Below are 19,653 nucleotides of genomic sequence, written 5' to 3'. Positions count from 1 at the left end.
CCACTATCTTACATCTCCTGAATAAAACCCTTTGGGCCTGAAGTTATTGGCAAACTCTAGACCCTTTTCTCTCCTTCTCTATCTGGCCAAATTCTTGCCTGATTGGCTGACCCTCTTAAAGCAAACCCCCTCCTGCACCCTTCTTAATCAAGATTCATACTAAACCATGAGACAGAGACCACCCTCTTTGCAGCTACAGATGAATTTAGTTTAATCGTGGATAACTGGGACACACTATCACTCTTCCTTCACAACCTCTTAGCCGCTTTTTATAATACCATCTCCTACTCCATTCTCATCCATGCCTATATGTCATTGGAATACATGGATCCACACTCGGTTGGACCAGCTTCTTCCTAACTGCACACACTCAAACTGTCAGCCTGGCCCTGTGCTCTTCCTTCAATTTGATCTGCAGCTTCCCTCTAGGCTACTCGCTCAGCCCTACACTCTTCAGTGTCTACATGGCCTGACCCGTCAGGAGCCGTAGCCACGCACTTAACATCTCCTATACCGACGACAGAACAGAACATTGTCTCCCTCTCCAATGACTCCTCCAACACCCAGATGATGTTCACCTACTGACAGAGCCCTGACATTCTCACTTTTAGACATCTCTTTAAAACTTGGCTTTTTAGACAGGCCTTCAAATAATGTTTATTCCTAATTTGGCTGTCTATTTTTCCTTTCTTAGTTATGTTCCCGTACCTCAGCGCCATGAAGCCCAAGGGCGTACGTGCGCTTTATAAATATTATTTAACATAACATAACTGCATGTCTGAAGTCTCAAACTGGATGCGGACCAACTGCGTGAATCTCATCTGCAACAAAATGGAAGTGGACATCTTCGGAAAAGAAACCTCCCTTTGGTCCGCAGGATCAACACCAACCCGATCAACGTCGGCAAAGAACCTAGGGACTGTTATTGAAATTCAAACCTTGGTGTTTAACCAGGTCAACACTATTGCCTCCAACTGCTTCTTCATCCACAAATTCCTCGAAAGTTTTTAGATGTCTCCCACTGTACACTCAAAGATCTGACATCCAAGCCCTGCTCACCTGTAGAACGGACTGTGGAAATACAGTCTACGTCATAATCACTGCACAACTCGCCAAGTGACTCCAGGTAATTCAGAACGCAGCTCCCAAACTCCCACTGCACCACACTCATCCAATCACTTCGAATACCTCCCCTGGCTCCCCATACACGAATACACCCTTGTCGTACTTAACTCACACCTAAAGAGCATTACCCAAGCAATGACCCGCATGCCTGAACAGCCGCATCCAGTTCCAAACCCTGGTGAGACACCTCCGCTCAGCCAACCTCAAGCTCTCCCACGTCCCCTGCTTCTGAAGAGCCAGAACTGGGCTCGCTTCTTTTACTACCTGGCTCATAAAGACTGGTGCAACCTCCTGTTACGCATTAGAGCCTCCAGCGTAGAATTTTGGAAAAACCTAAAAGTCTGGCTATTTCAATACGACCCAATAAGGGCAACTCCTCCCCTTAGGTGTCACAACACCGGAAGGGGATATGCATGCTATACAAATCATCATAATTTAAGATGCTGTGTTAGCATATTGGTGCAAAACACATGGGAGGGAGCCAGCAGGAGGGAACAGATAAGACTATAAGTTGTACAGTAGTAATGTAATGTAATGTAAATTGATACTTGTATAGCGCACTACTCACCCGCAAGGGTCTCAAGGCGCTTGTACGAATACCGCTGTGGAACCCGTCCTGGCTTTCCCTGTGAGGCGTCCACTCCTGGGCCCCCCCAGGGTGAAGGCCAAGCATCCTTAGCGTTGTGGGGGCCGTTGTGGAGATTAAGCAAGCTATTGCCCAGAGTTGCAGAGTGGGACTCCATGGTTAGAACTCTCAGGAACTTCAGTGCAGGCTGTGGAGTGGGGTGGAAGGATACACTCCAACAACTAGCATTAGCTGAGATGTATATGCCACTGGGCCAAGTCTTGATTGACAAAGTCTCAGGCCACTGGCTGAAAAAGTCAGGTCAAAGAAAGAATGATGGTAAGAGGTGGACCCAAAGCCCACCCTGTGCATATTGTTAGCAATAGGTCCATTTGATGGCTGCGCTGTCAACGCCCAGCCTTGAAAATACACCAAACACATGTTATTTATTGTATAAAGCACTTTACAAAAAGCATTTGCCAAGTGCCATACTGTTTTGTCACTTTTAGTGATTTCTTAGCTCAGGTGCACATCGGTGCATGAAATCATACGTTTGAGTTTTAAAAATTACAGCTGACTGTGATAAGTTAGTTTCACCTTTTATGTGTGACCGTTTACATGTGGGGTGTCGTTGTCTGTGACGTTCCTGCTTTTGACGTCATTACGTATGCTAATTTGTCCCCACGGTATTTTCCAAAAGATGGTGGCACTGCATAGCAATACGTACAAGTAGAACTCTCTCCGGCTTCCAATCCATCAGTGAATTCAGTTCGAGAGTGTTAGGTGCACAAAAGCTAGTCGCACCCAGAAACTCCTACCTCTCTCAAGGTATTGGTAAATAGTCTCCTAAAAATTCAGATATGTTAGAATGGCTGGTGTGACCTTCACTGTCGCTGCTGTCATTTTGTGGAATAAATTGCCCCTTTCTCTTGAGATGGAAACTGGCTTGTTAAAGTTCAGGAATGTCCTGAAAACGTGGTTTTAACCTCTCAATAGCTCAAGCTATAGTTCTGAGTTAGAACATGTTATTGATAGTGCCATGATACTTTGAGGTGAACGTTAGTAATTTATAAATAACCAAAATACAAATGTAAGTCTCACCTTAATACGAGAATATATTTTTTTCAGCATCATTAATTTGCCTTTCACTTTTTTGCTTCTTCATTATAATTTATTATTTCCTGTGTGCGCGTTTCCTTACAAAATTCACAGTCCTGTTACAATATTTATTTGCCTTTAAATGCTTTTGTAATAACAGCTGAATTAGCAGAAAGCAATCCCCTCCCGACTGATGCTGGATTTTCTTTCAGTTAAAGCTCGTTGAATGGTCAAAGCTACCAAGGAAACCGGCAGCAGCGATTCAAAAATGTAGTGGGTTCATTTCAAAACAGCAGAATATAATCAAAAGTGCTAAACAACCAACTAACAGCCCAGAAATCCAAAGTTAAACAAAAAATAAATCTTTTTCCCATCTGGCTAGAAAAGGATACACTTCTTTTGAAACTATAGCTATGACGTGTACTGTAGAATGTTGTTTGCTCATAAGAATTTGTTCACAAGTCTCAGATAATAATGCCTTTTCTCCACCACCCTATTGTGCGTCTGTAGCTGCAGATTTGGGACACGGCGGGGCAAGAGCGGTTCCGATCCATCACGCAGAGTTACTACCGCAGCGCCAATGCGCTAATACTGACCTACGACATAAGCTGTGAGGAATCCTTTCGATGTCTGCCTGAATGGCTAAAAGAAATCGAACAATATGCCAGCCACCAGGTCGTCACTGTGTTAGTAGGTAAGTGTTGATGCTTTGTGTGTAACACTAAAACGAAAATACAACAAAACTGTCTAAGAGTACGTTTTTTAGGTCTCGCCTGTTGTCGATGCGCATGCGCATCGAGCAAAGCGAGACTATTGCGAGTTATCCACACTTTATCTGCACTGCAAGGAATCGTGGCGATTCCTTGCAGTGCCCGTGAGTTTTAAGGTCAATGCGCATGCGCATTAAGCTTATGCGCATGCGCATTGACCTTAAAAGTCACGGGCGCGTGCACGTCCGTCTCCTAACAACACACACACACCCTCTCCCCCGCTCCGCCCCCTCCCGCCGTGTCGCATTTCTCTTTCTCCTCCCCCTCCCCTCTCTCCCCTCCGTCTCGGTTCACACACACCCTCTCCCCCGCTCCGCCCCCTCCCCGCCAACACCGCCTCGCGAGCTCGTCATTCCAAACCCGCCCTCCCCCGCCTGAGAACGGCATGGCACAGTGGTAAACAGAATACCCAGTAACACGTATTCATGCTCGGGCGGCACTTCCTCCATGTTCACCACCCAAACACATCCTGATGGGGCCCTTAACCAGAAGGCATCAACAATCTTTCCTTTCTGCTTCCAACGCCAATTGCACCTACAACGAATCCGGATCTTGCATAAGGTCCCCCCGCCCCTCCCCCTCTGCTCTCAATACCTCAATCCAGAGCGCCATTTAAGTCCGCCATAATAAGCCGTGCTGCGCTTACTGGGTCAAGGGAAAAAGCACAAAGATGCCTTGTTTGTTTCGCTCCGAGGGACAGGGAGCCGCCACAGAGACCAGAACCAGCGTCAGAGAAGGAAAGCCTTCCAGATCTTCAACCATGGTAGTCGATTCACCGATGCTGTACACACGTCCCTAACAACGTCATTTCAGGCGGACACCATCATACATGACAGCACCAAAACAAAAGAGAAGGCAGCATTCGTTGTCCCGCTAAGCACCACCTTTTGTCCGTCCAGGCAGCCGCTCAATGCAAACACCTCCCAGTGCCATGTAAAGCCACCCCCAACAACACAAAGGAAAACCCGGATATACAAGCAGAATCCACTGTGAGACACTGGCCTGCCCGCCCATGTGACACATCAGCAGCCCAACATCAAACAAACGCCAGAACACGTCAGACAGCCCACAGATGATTAAACACAACTGATTTATCTGCACGTCATGCAAGGCCATCGCAACATAACGCCCTTCGGCCCACACACACATCTATCTAACCCCAGTGCTTAATTCGATTATAAAAATTGAAAGTGTAACTCCAAAAGTTTTTCTTAAGAGATCGCTGCTTAATACCAAGGCTGCTTACTCTGGATTCTACCTCACGCCTCTTCCTTCCACTCCTGTGACGATCTCAATCGTGCAGGGTTTGCCATTTTTGCTTTCTTTGTTTTCTGCATTTCTGACTCCTGCTCTGGGTCAAAGTCTGATGACAGAACCTCAACCCCTCACCCTCAATCCCTCACCCACACTCACCCACACTCACCCTCACCCACCCTCACCCACCCTCACTCACCCTCACTCACCCTCACCCTCACTCACCCTCACTCACCCTCACCCTCACTCACCCTCACTCACCCTCACCCTCACTCACCCTCAACCCCTCACTCACCCTCACTCACCCTCACTCCCTCACCCTCACCCACCCTCAACCCCTCACCCACCCTCAACCCCTCACCCTCACTCACCCTCAACCCCTCACTCACCCTCACTCACCCTCAACCCCTCACTCACCCTCACTCACCCTCAACCCCTCACTCACCCTCACTCACCCTCAACCCCTCACTCACCCTCACTCACCCTCACTCACCCTCACTCACCCTCACCCTCACTCACCCTCACCCTCAACCCCTCACTCACCCTCACTCACCCTCACCCTCACTCACCCTCAACCCCTCACCCTCACCCACCCTCAGCCCCTCACCCACCCTCAACCCCTCACCCTCACTCACCCTCAACCCCTCACTCACCCTCACTCACCCTCAACCCCTCACTCACCCTCATTCACCCTCAACCCCTCACTCACCCTCACTCACCCTCAACCCCTCACTCACCCTCACTCACCCTCACTCACCCTCACTCACACTCACTCACCCTCAACCCCTCACCCTCACCCACCCTCAACCCCTCACCCACCCTCAACCCCTCACCCTCACTCACCCTCAACCCCTCACTCACCCTCACTCACCCTCAACCCCTCACTCACCCTCACTCACCCTCAACCCCTCACTCACCCTCACTCACCCTCACCCTCACTCACCCTCAACCCCTCACCCTCACCCACCCTCAACCCCTCACCCACCCTCAACCCCTCACCCTCACTCACCCTCAACCCCTCACTCACCCTCAACCCCTCACTCACCCTCACTCACCCTCAACTCCTCACCCACCCTCAACCCCTCACCCTCACTCACCCTCAACCCCTCACTCACCCTCACTCACCCTCAACCCCTCACTCACCCTCACTCACCCTCAACCCCTCACTCACCCTCACCCTCACTCACCCTCACCCTCAACCCCTCACTCACCCTCACTCACCCTCACCCACCCTCAACCCCTCACCCACCCTCAACCCCTCACCCACCCTCAACCCCTCACCCTCACTCACCCTCAACCCCTCACCCTCACTCACCCTCAACCCCTCACTCACCCTCACTCACCCTCAACCCCTCACCCACCCTCAACCCCTCACCCTCACTCACCCTCAACCCCTCACTCACCCTCAACCCCTCACTCACCCTCACTCACCCTCAACCCCTCACTCACCCTCACTCACCCTCAACCCCTCACTCACCCTCACTCACCCTCACTCACACTCACTCACCCTCAACCCCTCACCCTCACCCACCCTCAACCCCTCACCCACCCTCAACCCCTCACCCTCACTCACCCTCAACCCCTCACTCACCCTCACTCACCCTCAACCCCTCACTCACCCTCAACCCCTCACCCACCCTCAACCCCTCACCCACCCTCAACCCCTCACCCTCACTCACCCTCAACCCCTCACCCTCACTCACCCTCAACGCCTCACTCACCCTCACTCACCCTCAACCCCTCACTCACCCTCAACCCCTCACTCACCCTCACTCACCCTCACCCTCAACCCCTCACTCACCCTCACTCACCCTCAACCCCTCACCCTCACTCACCCTCAACCTCATGCTAAAGATTTACAAAAAAACCCATAAACAATTCTAAAAGCACTAACTCTAATGCTGCGAGACCTATTGCATTTCTAATGCTTGTTATACATGGTGGGTTCGTTAGGTTTTTCCCAAAGCCAAAACAAATTTTCTGGTGTTCTTCGCACTTTAACATTGTTTTGCTTAAGATGTAACTAGAATTGTCTCAGAGACCCCACCGGCAAGTCTTGTTACTGTGCTGTGTTATTTTTGTAGAGAACACATACACACAGCTTCTTAGCCACTGTAGAGTGGTGTGGCTCACTGGTTAGAGGCGGCAGACCCGGAAGCAGAGGTCAGCCCGGGACCAGGGTTCGATTCCCGACGCGGCAGGGTCTTGGGGCCATGGTCAGCGGACTCTATAATTCTTCCCTCGGTGCCTACTCCAACCATGGATCCCACTCAGCAACTCTGGGCAATAGCTTGCTTAATCTTCACAATGGCTCCTTCAACACCGGGGATGCCTGGTCTCACCTTGGGGGTGCCCAGGAGCTATCATCTCACAGGGAAAGCCAGGATGGGTTCCCCAGCGGTATACAGCGCCGGGACGCCCCTTTGCTGGGGCAGCTGTGCGCTTTACAAGTATACGGCATTTAACATTTAGCGCTGGAGTAAAAAAAAAGACACAACTACTCACAGAACACAAACAGAGGAAGGGTCAACACTGTGAGTTTGCGTGCACCTCTCAGAGTACCTAGAGGGATCATTTTGAAGGAACGGTCACCTTTTACCCACTATGAATGATCTATGGGATAAAGTGTCCTCTATCGTACATCATAAGGATGTTGCAATATGAAGTGGACCCGGCAAGTGCCTTCTGGTTACCAACATATACATTTTGTCCGTCATTTCCCACTTTCACACACAGTGGAGAGACTGAGTCAGAGAAATCTGAAATTGTTTTTTAGAAAGAGAAAAACTTCAGGCTGCATCTATTAACAAGCCTTTCCATAATCAAAATGCATCTAGCATAGGAACAAAACACATACCATGAACGTAAAGAACATTTTTAGCATTTATAACTACAAATCCCCCATTACAAAGCTGCACAATATCTTTATCACCCCAATACAGAGTGAGTGGACCGTTTCATTCCTGTCCATCAATCCCTCCCATGCAAGTTTATCAAATTCGAGTGAACTCATAGCTAAGATGCATCACTGGGTGACCATGGCATCGCTGAACCTTCATCCGAGGCCCTGAAAAAATTGACTTCCCAACGAATCATGACTCAAAAACTAAAGCTTTCCCAGGACATGGGGCAAAGGTCCAGGTTAGATGCAAAAACCCAGATTTCAGCATGCTAGAAGAAAGTCCTCCCCACATACTCCCAAGAAGTACCTCTAGTACATGTTGGAGCGATGGGCTGTGGGCAACTGGCCCATAAAGGGGTCCCCTGGCACAGACCACATCCTCCACCACCCCAAAGAGCCAGAAATTTGGAGAACCCAGTAAAATGGAGGCCTAGATGAGCCACAGTAGCGCCAAACTACCCATCTTACCTAAGTAACAAGGTTTAATGCACCACAAATCCCATTTGAGGTTGGATAACCGGTGTCCTATGTATTATCCTGTGTAAGATACCAAGGTGACCAAAAGCGTCACTGCCAGCCATAAGCTCAGAAGAGTGGCTATAATTTTCTTATTACAGGTGACAAGTGCTTTCACAGTTGAAAGGCCACAAGTTGGAGTCTCAGAGCGAGGTGTTTTTGCCAAAGATTACTATTTCCGTCTTGTCTTTGTTGAGCTTAAGGCAGTTGATTTTCATCCATCTGGCGGATTCGGGCATGGTGGTGAAGAAATTAGTGTGGGTGTTTGGCTTCTTATAGGAGGGAGAGTATGAGATGGGTGTCATCCGCATAGGATATGACATTGATTCCTTGGGTATGGGTGATGCTGGCGAGTGGGATCATGTTGGCGTTGATCATAGTGGGGCTGAGTGAGGATCCTTTCGGAACTTCACAGATGAGGTTGACTTCATCTGAGGTAAAGAGGGCCATTCTGACAAACTGGGTGCCGTCTGTCAGAAAGGAGCAAATTCAGCGAAGTGTGGGACGTTGGATGCCGGCTTCATGCAGTCATTGGATAAGGAAGGTGTGGGAGACTGTTTCGAAGGCTGCAGACAGATCCAGTAGAATGAGGGCTGCGGTGTCACCTATGTCCATGATCATCCGGATATCATCTGTAGCTGCGATGAGAGTGGTCTCTGTACTATGGTTGGGCCTGAATCCGGATTAAGTGCTGTGGAGGAGGTTGTGGGCTGGTAGGTGAGTGACTGGAGATCCCCCATCCCCCCTTATCTTAAGGATCTGCACTGGCTCCGCATAGAAAGCAGAATCAAGTTTAAGGCCCTCTGCTTCATGCATAAGATCAAGCAGGGGCTAGCCCCAGCCTACCTCCAGTCTCTTGTCCAACCTTACTCTCCTCCCCGCCTTCGAAGATCCTCGTCTCAAGGGAATTTTTCGATTTCACGCTTCAAACTGGCAAGAATGGGCGGTCGTTCTTTCTCTTGTCTTGCCCCTAAACTGTGGAATTCTCTTCCTGCCCCACTAAAACTCGAGCCTTTCCTTACGAAATTTCGTAAAAAGCTTAAAACCTTGCTTTTTCCTCATTGATGATTGCCTGACCCTTCCACTACTACCTTTCTGCTGTGCCGGGAAACTCCATGTGGATAGCTGTGCGCATTATAAATCTAGTTACAATACAATACAATACAATACTAGGCGTTTATAATTTATTCCATTACTTTTGCTGCATATGGTAGCAGGAGAATAGACCAGTAGTTAGCTAGTGCCTTCTGCTCCGGAGAAAGTTCCTTGAGGAGGGGGAGTACTGTGGTGGCGTGTTTCCAGACGTCTGGGTAGCTGGCTGTGATGATGGAGTCATTTTGTGATGTATTTTACATTTTTCATGTGCACTTAAAGCCTAATCACAGCTGTTCCTTAAGGCTTTTGTTGCTTAAAACCATCTTCTTCATTGCGATTACATTGATGAGCCGCATGAGTGAACTGCAGGTCCTTTCTTTGCAACTGCCCTACATCACATTATTTCCAGTCAAATTGGACCTGGACAGCTTTCTACCAAAGGTTGTTACTCCTCCACGTTGGCCAATCTTTCAATCGAGGAAGAGACTACATCGCCTCGACCCGAAGTGGGCGCTGAGCTTTTAAATCTACTGCACAAGGTTCATTGTGTGGATGGTCAGTTGGGGTTTTCTGCTGCAAAGAAAGGTGAGGCGGTGGAAAAGTGGCCCTGTCAAAGTGGCTTGTCCTCTGCATCAAAATTTGCTGTGCACTTGCCAGGAAGCAGCCAATTGAAGGCCTGTGGGTATAGACGCTGACAGTAGGGGTGATGCAGCACCCTCTAAATGACCGTGCAGGAGTCCCAAAGGTGAATGAGCAATAAAGGTGCCTTTAAATTTTGTTTTGATCTTGTCACATTTGCTATGTGATTAAAGAAAGAGGTCAAATGCCAGGCTATGCCTTCTTACAAATTGCTGATGGTTCTTTTAACACAGAGTTTTTTTTTTTTTACTTTTCTTTCTCTGATGGCAAAGTGAGAGCATTTTATAAAGTGGACTATGTGGCCATCGTGCTGTGCGAAAAGGAAAGGCTTTAGGACTCTATTTTTCTTAACACAGAACAAAATTTAAATCCAGATAGGAAAGCACACAGTACGTATTTCTTTGTAATTCTGGTGTACGATGGAAACAAGGACTTAAATAGGATCAAAACCGATCAAGACACTTTACTTGGTGTTGCGCAAATGACAACTATTCGCTCGAACCCTTTTGTTTGTGCGCTATATAGTTTTTTCAGTAACACTATGTGCAAAGTTAGTGGCCATTTCAATGGAAAACGTGTTATTCAATGCGCTACCTCACTATGCTTTAATAATATGTTTGCAATAGTGTGCTCCAGAATTCACCTTCAGCTGCATACTACACCCTCACCACTCTCTTGAAGACTGGGCGTGACTCATTTGGGGCACTTGTTCCTTGTGTGGCGCTCGAGTTTTGCAAAGTCCCTATGATTTCAGTGATGTAACATTGATGACAGCCCCACCACTCTGGAAATAGTTCCAGCACCACTGCCTGTGAACCCTTTCCACTAAGGCCAAGGCGACTGCAACGTCTTTGACAAGATGGGTGCCTGTTCTGGACATCTGCAATGGCTGTGATATGATGGTCACTGCATACTGTCGCAAAACACTAGTGCCTTGACAGTTAAGTCTGTCAGGAGAGTCAATTCACCTGCTCAGTTCCGCAGGACGTTTTGGTCTGAGTCCACTCCCTAGACCCTATGCCTTTGGGAGGTACTGCTGTGGTTTCTGTTCTAAAGTTGAGATGCCTGCGGTTATAAGAGTATACACCAGAAATAGCGTTACCGAAGGTAAGTAAATTGTTCTTCGCATCCATAAATTCTAAAACTAGCAAGCACAGTTGTAAATCTGGGACTTATGAATGGTCTTAAGTTTTATATCTCTGAAGATTTCAGATTTAAGCATGTTCCTTCTTAATGAATCATGGTAGAAGAGCAAATATATTGTAGTTAATCGCTGGTTGTTTGCACCATAGCAAACAATAAACAGCTCAGCTCAAGCCCTGGTAAAAGATCCTCAGAAACCCTCACAATTCATAAATTGTATAATAGTAATACCTAGTTGTAACTCAACTTTGAGGAGAGATGCAAACTCCCTGTTTTGAACCACACCAAGCCTTTTTATTCTACTTTTACTATTATCTTTATTATTATTATAATTATTGTAACATTTATAAAGTGCATGCCATAGCGAGGTTTCCTCTAGGTACCTTATCTCTGTTACTTGTGAGTATTTATGGAAAATAAAAGAAAGCGTATTCTATAAACCTTACCAGGAATATTTTGTGTTGTTGCAGGCAACAAGATAGACTTGGCGCAAAACCGAGAAGTCTCCCAGCAGAGAGCACACGAATTCGCAGAGGCCCACAACATGTTCTATCTGGAAACCTCCGCCAAAGAGTCTGACAATGTGGAAAAACTCTTTCTGGACTTAGCATGCCGCCTAATCAGCGAGGCACGACAGAACGCGCTTGTGAACAATGAGGCGTCGCCTCTTCCAGGGGAAGGAACCACCATCAGCTACTTGAACTGCTGTAATTTAAACTAACGGACTGAAGAAAGAGAAACAAAAAATGATAGCCCAAAGTGGGCTAAAGGTTTATGCTGAGATTTTCTCAATGGGAGCAATTCCTGTATTTTTTTGGGCCTTCTGGCTTATAGGCGAGTCAATTTCCTGAGCTTAAGCATGGCAGGTTGATGGCTTCTTCTGCAAGTCAGCTTAACCGAATTAAATATGGTTTCATCTTTTTTGCAGTCGGAAGTTGGTTAGAACACAAATGCACAAATTGCTCAGTGAAATGCAAAGTTTACAGCTTGTTGCCTCACAAGCAAGTTCAAAAGGCCTTTGTTGCCCCAGAAGGATACAGATTTCCTTTGGCACAGCAGAAGGTCAGTAGACTGACACTAGTACCTTCTGCAGGACTCTTTGTTTATACCTGAAATAGTGGTATGCCAGTGTATCCAGGCCCTTTTACAGAAAAGGGGTTTTAGAAGTGGCAGCATTTCAGACAGTAGCGGCCCAGCGGCCCCTTTACGCCCCTTGGTGCTATCCGTGCATCTGAACATTGCGCAGACCAAACTCCGTTACAGTACTTTTACATCACTTTTTGTGCATTGTAGCGCGGAGAGTAAAAATAATCACAATCCCTGAGATTTCATTACCTCTTTTTCTATAGTTATCCCTTTTGTGCAAGCTGTTAGTTCTTAGGTGAGGTCAACTGATTAGTGGTCAGAAAAGCTTGTGTTTCCCTTTAAATATAAAAAAAAGAACGGAGCGTGGCCTGTTCATTCCTGATTAACCCCCGCTTTTCCATAAAGTCATGTTGGCCTAAATGCTCTGGGAAAGTATTGGATAACCAGATAGGACCAAAAAGCTGTGCTTTTATATCTGTTTCATGCAGTGTTTAAAGGAGAGCACAGTTTTAGAAGCAGTGCCTACAAGATTTGAGGTATGAATGCTTGCCATTGCCAGTCTCTTTATTGGAGACATCCTGGCATCTGGTAACATTTTTAAGTTATTAATTTGTATGTGTATTTGTCAGGTGAAATGGCAACCAATGGACATTGTTTGATCTATGGATATACATGTCGGTCATCATGGGCGTAGTCTCTACCAGTGTTTTTGAGTGACGCTCTACAGAAGGTATTTTGCTACTCTGTACCCGTTATGAAGTGTTCGAACTGGCAGACATGACTTCATTTCATGCATTGTATTGCAGGCTGGGGATTTGAGTATGTGCCAGTGTTTGCCTGGAGAATATTTGATGTGAACCAGAAGTGGAATTGTCTTTGTGTTTGACCATATTGCACCCTCCTGTGCCATGATCTGAGGCCTGATGAATGTACCCCTCGCACTATGAAAACAATTGAGGATATTGAATCAAACACCATTGTTGGGTAAAATAATGTACTGCCTTTTTCACTTTGTTGCTTTTTCTAGGTTGCGTTATAGCCGTTTGAAATGTAATTCCATAGTAACTTAGCATTCCTTGGAATAATGAGCCAGCTGCTAGGCTTTTATGTTGGAATACAAACAGAACTGCCTTAGAATAAAACGGACGTACACATTGCAAGGTACTGAATTTTTGAAGTTAGCCCTGCGTTGGATCCATAATTTACAGATTCTTGTATTTGCATAATTCTAAGGACCATTGTGTCTGAGGATTTTGATTTCCCTGAATTGGTCAATGAAGTTGGTGAATGAGAGCTGTTCTAAAAGATTCAAGGATAAGCTAGATTCAGATTTAATTTCCAAAAAGTTCTAAATTTAATTGCAACCACTGTTTTATTGGTTACAATTGTTTACTTGTTTTTTTCTTAAGCATCTACAATTCAAGGTCCATAGAATATGTACAGTCAGTCTTTGTTTGCCTTGCTTTTCTTCTCCATGCAACTCATCATGAGGTCTAAGCGTATCGTCCTCCAATTACCAGTGGCAAGTTGATGGAGAAGGTCAAGACATTACCAATGACCTAAAGCATTCTTCCATTACTATGCAGTGGATTCCTACTTATTTAATAAAGGCACATTTTAAAGAGAATTGGGTAACAATATGACCACCTGCAGTAACCCGTAGTGCACCATACTCTTTATATAGTTTTTTTTGTTTGTTTTTGCAAGACCTATTCGTCCCCATCCCATAAGGGATGGTAGACACTTTTCTTAGTATATCAGATATGAAAGTTGATTAGATAAATGTACATGCAGAAACTCCAGGGAATGGAGACTCACTCTTAAAGTGAAATGAAAGCAAAATTTAACAGTATGAATATTTAGACCTGAGTTTATTTTTTAAATTGTACGCGCTCTTTGCCAGTACACCAGCCTTCTCTACATCCTTCGAGCATGAGCTAGTCATTAAAGGATTTCTGTTTTTACAAACGTTGCAAATGTAAAGTACACGTTTTAATCACTAGGGCTTTTACTCACAGGCACAAATAACAGCAGCAAAAACATTTACCAAACCGTTCCTACATGTTTTGCTGAGAATATTTGCATACGCAGGCTATCTTTATGAGATATTGAATGTTTATTCACAGTGTCCTGACGCAGTTTCTGATGTTGTTTTTTTCAATTTGTAATGAAGAATTGCAGCAATTGTAAAATAAAGTGAAGCCCAAGTCTGACATTTTAATTAAACTTGTGATGAAGAATTTCTTGTTCCAAAAAAATGTGAAATGTTGATGGTGAAAAATGTTGAAACCTGCATCTTTTATTCACATTACCCAGGGAATCGCTAGGACACGCTTGCCTTTGTCACTCGTCTCAGTTGCCAGCTCTGGCTGCTTGACTCAAAAGGCCTTCCTCCAGCAATGCAGGTTCTTACTAGCTTGTGGAAGGCTCAGGCAGTGGGCTTCATCTCTCTAGAGGTTGACGCGTCAACTAGGAGGATACAGTATCAGTGATGACAGGAGAACATGAGCTCTTGAGAAGCTGCCATCATTAAACACAGTTGATTCTTCAGCTGGGGGTCTCTGAACCCTATTGATGGTGGACATCCCAGAGGGGTTCACTACCACCACATCCCTTGATTTGTGGAGCATTTCTCATGCGGCGCGTCATGTCTGTTCTGCTAGGACCATGGTAACATTAGTGGATTACCAAACGAAGACTATACTCACTGTGATCTGCTTGGCAGCCACATGGCTTGCTTCCCAAACTATTGGCAAGAGTTCGTAGTTGGACGTAAACCCCATTCCTGATGCTGAGTTTATGTAAATGTAAATGTACAGGTATTTATATAGCGCAAATCACCAACCGGTCTCTAAGCGCTTGCTTAGGGAACCCATCCTGGTATTCCCCTGAGAGATAACCCCGGCAGGGTATCTGCAAGGTGAAAGCCAGGCATCCCGCCGCGAGGGGCCGTTGTGGAGATTAAGCAAGCTATTGCCCAGAGTCGCAGAGTGTGAACCCGTGAATCGAGTAGGCACCGGAGCGAGAATTGTTGAGTCCATGGACATTTTAGGACTCAAGACCCCGCCGAGCCGGGAATTGAACCCTGGTCCCGGGCTGAACTCTGCTTCCAGGTCTGCCTCCTCTAACCAGTGAGCCACACTACTCCACTGTTTATTGTGTCTGAAACTCTTTTTTTTTATTTTCCCATCTTTACTAGGTTGCCCCACGAGTCTAAATGAAGAGAAGGATAGTGGGATGAAGGGCTAGTACAAACATGATTGTGTTGAGTAAATAGCGCCGTCAGTCCTGGGTGTACTGTCGCGGGTACCACCGTGTATTGTACCTAGTTATTTTGCTTTAAATCACAGTCAATTGTTCTAATAAATATGCTTTTGCCATGTTTTCTATTAAATGAGCATTAACTACTAATATCACCCGATTTAATTTCGTTTTAGCAAATCTGCAGTACTCCAATTGATGCAATACACTAGGCAACAACACAATCTGGTCAACAGTGGAATGCTAAGACAAAGAAAACCTCGATCGGTTTGATGTAAAACAAAACATACCAGGGAAGAAATACCTGCTAGGATTCTACCTGTCCTCCCCACAAGCATTCAAAATTTCATCCTGAAACAGAACTGAATATTATAATCTGGTCCGAAACATACAGATGCTATGCGTGTTTTTGGGCAATGACTTGCCGCCACATCATTGTGTTCATGGTCTGCTGGTGTCCCGAGTTAAGGTGCTCACTTGTATGTTCTCTTTAATCCCCCACTAGTTTCGTCATATTTTTCATTCCCCCAGCGTCCACCTAAAACCTTCAGAATAGCCTTTCGCCTTCACCATGTGCTCAAGGTCCCATAACTTAGTTACTTCTTTGCATACAAATGCAGTGTCTTTGAAATGAACCCAGACTCCGACGCTAAACATGTTTTTGTACCATTGCGCAATGTGCTCCCACATTCTTAATGCACTTAAAGAGTGATTTAGACCGTAGAAGGGCATCCGCAGGCCAGCAGTACCAGAACCGCTTTATCCAAAGTTACCCAGCGATAAGGCAGGCAATATTAGACAAAAGCACTCATGCTGAAATAGCAGGGGAACTTAAGGCAGAAATCCATTGACAGCTGGCCGGTCAGCATTTTTAAAAAAATTTTTTTTTATTTTTTTTTAGCAGTGCACCTCTCAATTCGGGGTTGTTTGTGGAATAAAATAGGCATATCCCTGATGCGCTGGGAATTTTCTTTCAGAATGTGAGGCACACTCCAGCAGTGTTGAAAGACCCGCCTGAAATGAGCCCAAATAGGATTCTTTTGAGAAGGTGGCCCTGAATCAAATGGGTCACGAGTAAGGAGTTCCACTGTCAGAAAGTCTAGTTCACATGACCCATTGCATATGCCTCTGTATTTAAACTCTTGTTCTCCTGTAACACATTAGCTTGTGGGTGATGTAAAGAAGCTCGACAAAGACAGATTTCATTCTTCGTTAAGAGATTCAGCGTAAGAAATGTATAAAGCATTCAACAGGACAGATCTCCTGAAGCCAAAGTAGAGTAGGTGTGAGGATCACCTGTTAAAATGACACGTAAAGATAGTATCTTTCAGATTCTGCTGGTGTTTATAATGTTTTGGGATTAGGATTGTCATTAGTTTTTTTGTTAGGATTAGCAATTCGATATCCTCTTCTAATACAAATGTCACTATACGAATATATCTCTCTTTGCTCACATCCCCAATAGCGCTAGGAAACTTTCTTCAGTCTGCTCAGTGGGGGACACAGTGCCTTATTCTCTTGCGTCTCGTTTGTTGTGGTAGCCAACATCACACTCTTAAATGTCTGTCGCTCTCAATTGGATTCTTTCGGTAGCGTCCCTTCTATCTACTTGACCCGGTCTTCTACTTCGTTGCACGCCTCCTTCCGCAGTGATGTGGGGCTCATCAAGATGCTCTGTAACCGATGGACCTCCTCCCACAGTGATGACCTGTCTGTTGGAGTCCAAAGGAACGACTTGTCTCCGGGTGCCTGACTTCCTTTTGTTCTGCTTTCCACACTTCTTGTGTTGATACATGGTCCTGGTTGCCTGCACAAATAGTAAAGATGCGGAGAGAGAAGATAAGCCAGCTAAATGCTATTCGGAATGGTGGGTTGGAAAATCTGAGTGTTCCAAACCATAGGCCCCAACATCTATACAAAAGTCTAATCCTGACTTTATCCAAGCATCCCACAAATTGTACCGTTGCAGATCAGTTTAACAAATTGCTTATCATTTAGATTGCATATAGCATATTTCTACTGTACACTCTATCTTTCGTGACATGGACGACCACCAAAAGTCTGCCCTCAGTCTCATTTTAGATAGACATGCCAAGATGTCTCTCACAAACTTCCTCTGCAATACTTTTTAATAAAAATAAAAAAATATATATATATTTTTATTTGGTTTTCTTTTCATATACAGCTTAGCGGGATGCAACCTAAACTGTAATAAGCCACCATATAGGACGGTGGATGTAGAATACAGCAGCTCAGTATACAATTACACATCAGAAGTTTCAGCTAAACATCAGATACTTTAGCAAACATCACTCTAGGCATATATGACAAATAACAGTCATTGCCCAGTCTCATACTCAAAAAGATCCACCCCATAATATGCCCTCCAAGGGCCACAGACTTTACGGAACTTTTGTGGGCACCCTCTGCTCTTACATGTAACCTTCTCTGCGGCAATGTACATATTCATCCCAGTCCTCCATTCTCTTAGCGTGGGGACTCCAGCACTTCCCAGTACCTGGCCACGTCCCTCTTTGCCAACAACAGTCCCAAGTTGCTGAAAAGAAGCATGGCCTGTGGGATGTCCACGTCCGTCAGGATGCCCAAGAGAACATATTTCGGCTCCAGTGGATCTTCAACCCCAAGGATATTGCGCAGTTCACACACTATTTCTTCCCAATATTCCTGAATCACAGGTCAGCCCCACAACGTGTGGAAGAATGTCCCCCGCTCTGCCCTACACCTCACACACTCCAGGGACATTGATTTTCTCATAGTAGAACTTGTGGAGTATTTTGAGTTGAATTAGCCTCCGCCTGGTTCTATTTGCAACCTTTCGTGGGCGCATCAGGGCCGCGTCCCAATCCGTATCATCAACCTCACCCATATCTCATACCCAGTGACCTCTTCGCTTAAGCAAGGTGTCTGGGATATTATTGTTCAGGGTCTTGTAGATCATGGACATGGCACCCCTTCCACGCTCCTCTATGAGCAGCCTGCCTTTTAAGAGTACATACTCCGTTATCTCATTCTCATCCAATTTCTCTTCCCGCCACGTATGCTTCACCTGTGAGTATTGCAAGTACTGGTTCAGATGTAACTGATACTTCCTCTGCACTGATGCGAAGGACATGAAGTCCCCTCCTTCGAGGAGGTCCCCACATTTAGTGATCCCGATCATGTCCAAGGCCTCGAAACCCTTCCTGCTGCATCACCTCCACCCAGAGGCAGGTCTCTCTAGTCACCCTTTGTGCCCACCGATGCATCTAGTAGCCTTAGCCCATGCCGCCAGTGCCACCAATGTCGCCGGTATTAATTGCCTGGCCCCTTTTCCCTCCATACAGGAAATGCGTGTGTGGACGTGCCCTCAGCTACACCATCTCTAACCAGTATGTTGGGTGGCTACGGGTGTATATATCTAGTTGTTAATTACTATTCGGTGTGTGGCGCAGTAATATGCCGTAATGTCCGGGAGAGCTATCCCACCATCATAAGGTTACATTGCAGTCTGCAGCGCTAATTTGGGATGGCCTCTATTCCACAACAGAGGCCACAATTCTCCATCAAAAGTAGAGAACAATTCCTCGGTGACGGTGTAGTAAGTGTTCAGGAAGACGTAGATAAGCTTTGGGAGCGTAATCATCTCTAAGATGGAGGCACACCCTAGGATCGCCTGAGGCACTCCCCTCTACCTCTCCACATCCCCTTGAAACTGCTGGACCACCCGCCCCAGGTTACGGGCCAGTTCAATCTCCCTAATAGGTGTGATGTAAAAACCGAGGTATTTAAAGCCCCTTCTATATATCGCCAGCCTGTGGGGAAGGGGGAGCAAATCTAAAACACCAAATAGTTGGCACAGTATCAAATTACTCCAATTGATTTTGTAGCCTGAGTAGCTACCATATGCCTCGAATTGTCTGAAAGACAGCCAGGGTAGTTGTGGGGGATTCTCTCTCTGCAATACTTATATCTTTCACAGGTGGATAAACCTCTCAATAAAATCCATTTTTTCACAGATAATTCTTCTGCAACCTTCCAGTAAAACTGAACATTTGAATCCAACCAACATTCATCAAGCCAACTATTTACTATAAAATGCATCACTTTACACAACACTGTCACCCTCAACAGCCTTAAACCAATCAACACAATCTGTACTAGTCATACTTATGAAGCAAACATCAATCTCTGCAATCCAA

The 19,653-nt window shown here is 45.9% G+C and overlaps 1 protein-coding gene across 2 annotated transcripts in view; it reads left to right on the top strand.

Annotated features, from left to right (window-relative positions):
* RAB30 (RAB30, member RAS oncogene family) overlaps positions 1 to 14,414 on the top strand; it is a 166,916-nt gene extending 152,502 nt beyond the window's left edge. For both annotated transcript variants that reach the window (XM_086933914.1, XM_086933913.1), the window contains 2 exons: positions 3,299 to 3,482; positions 11,578 to 14,414. In XM_086933914.1, the coding sequence (XP_086790040.1) occupies positions 3,299 to 3,482; positions 11,578 to 11,828 (435 nt within the window). In that variant the 3' untranslated portion in view covers positions 11,829 to 14,414. The remainder of the gene's footprint in view (positions 1 to 3,298; positions 3,483 to 11,577) is intronic.
* The last annotated feature ends 5,239 nt before the right edge of the window (positions 14,415 to 19,653 follow it).

Source organism: Lissotriton vulgaris, chromosome 8 (genome assembly GCF_964263255.1).
Source record: "Lissotriton vulgaris chromosome 8, aLisVul1.2, whole genome shotgun sequence".
In the NCBI taxonomy this organism is placed as follows: domain Eukaryota; kingdom Metazoa; phylum Chordata; class Amphibia; order Caudata; family Salamandridae; genus Lissotriton; species Lissotriton vulgaris.
Note: the sequence above shows the minus strand (reverse complement) of the source record. Positions and strands in the feature narration are given on the sequence as shown.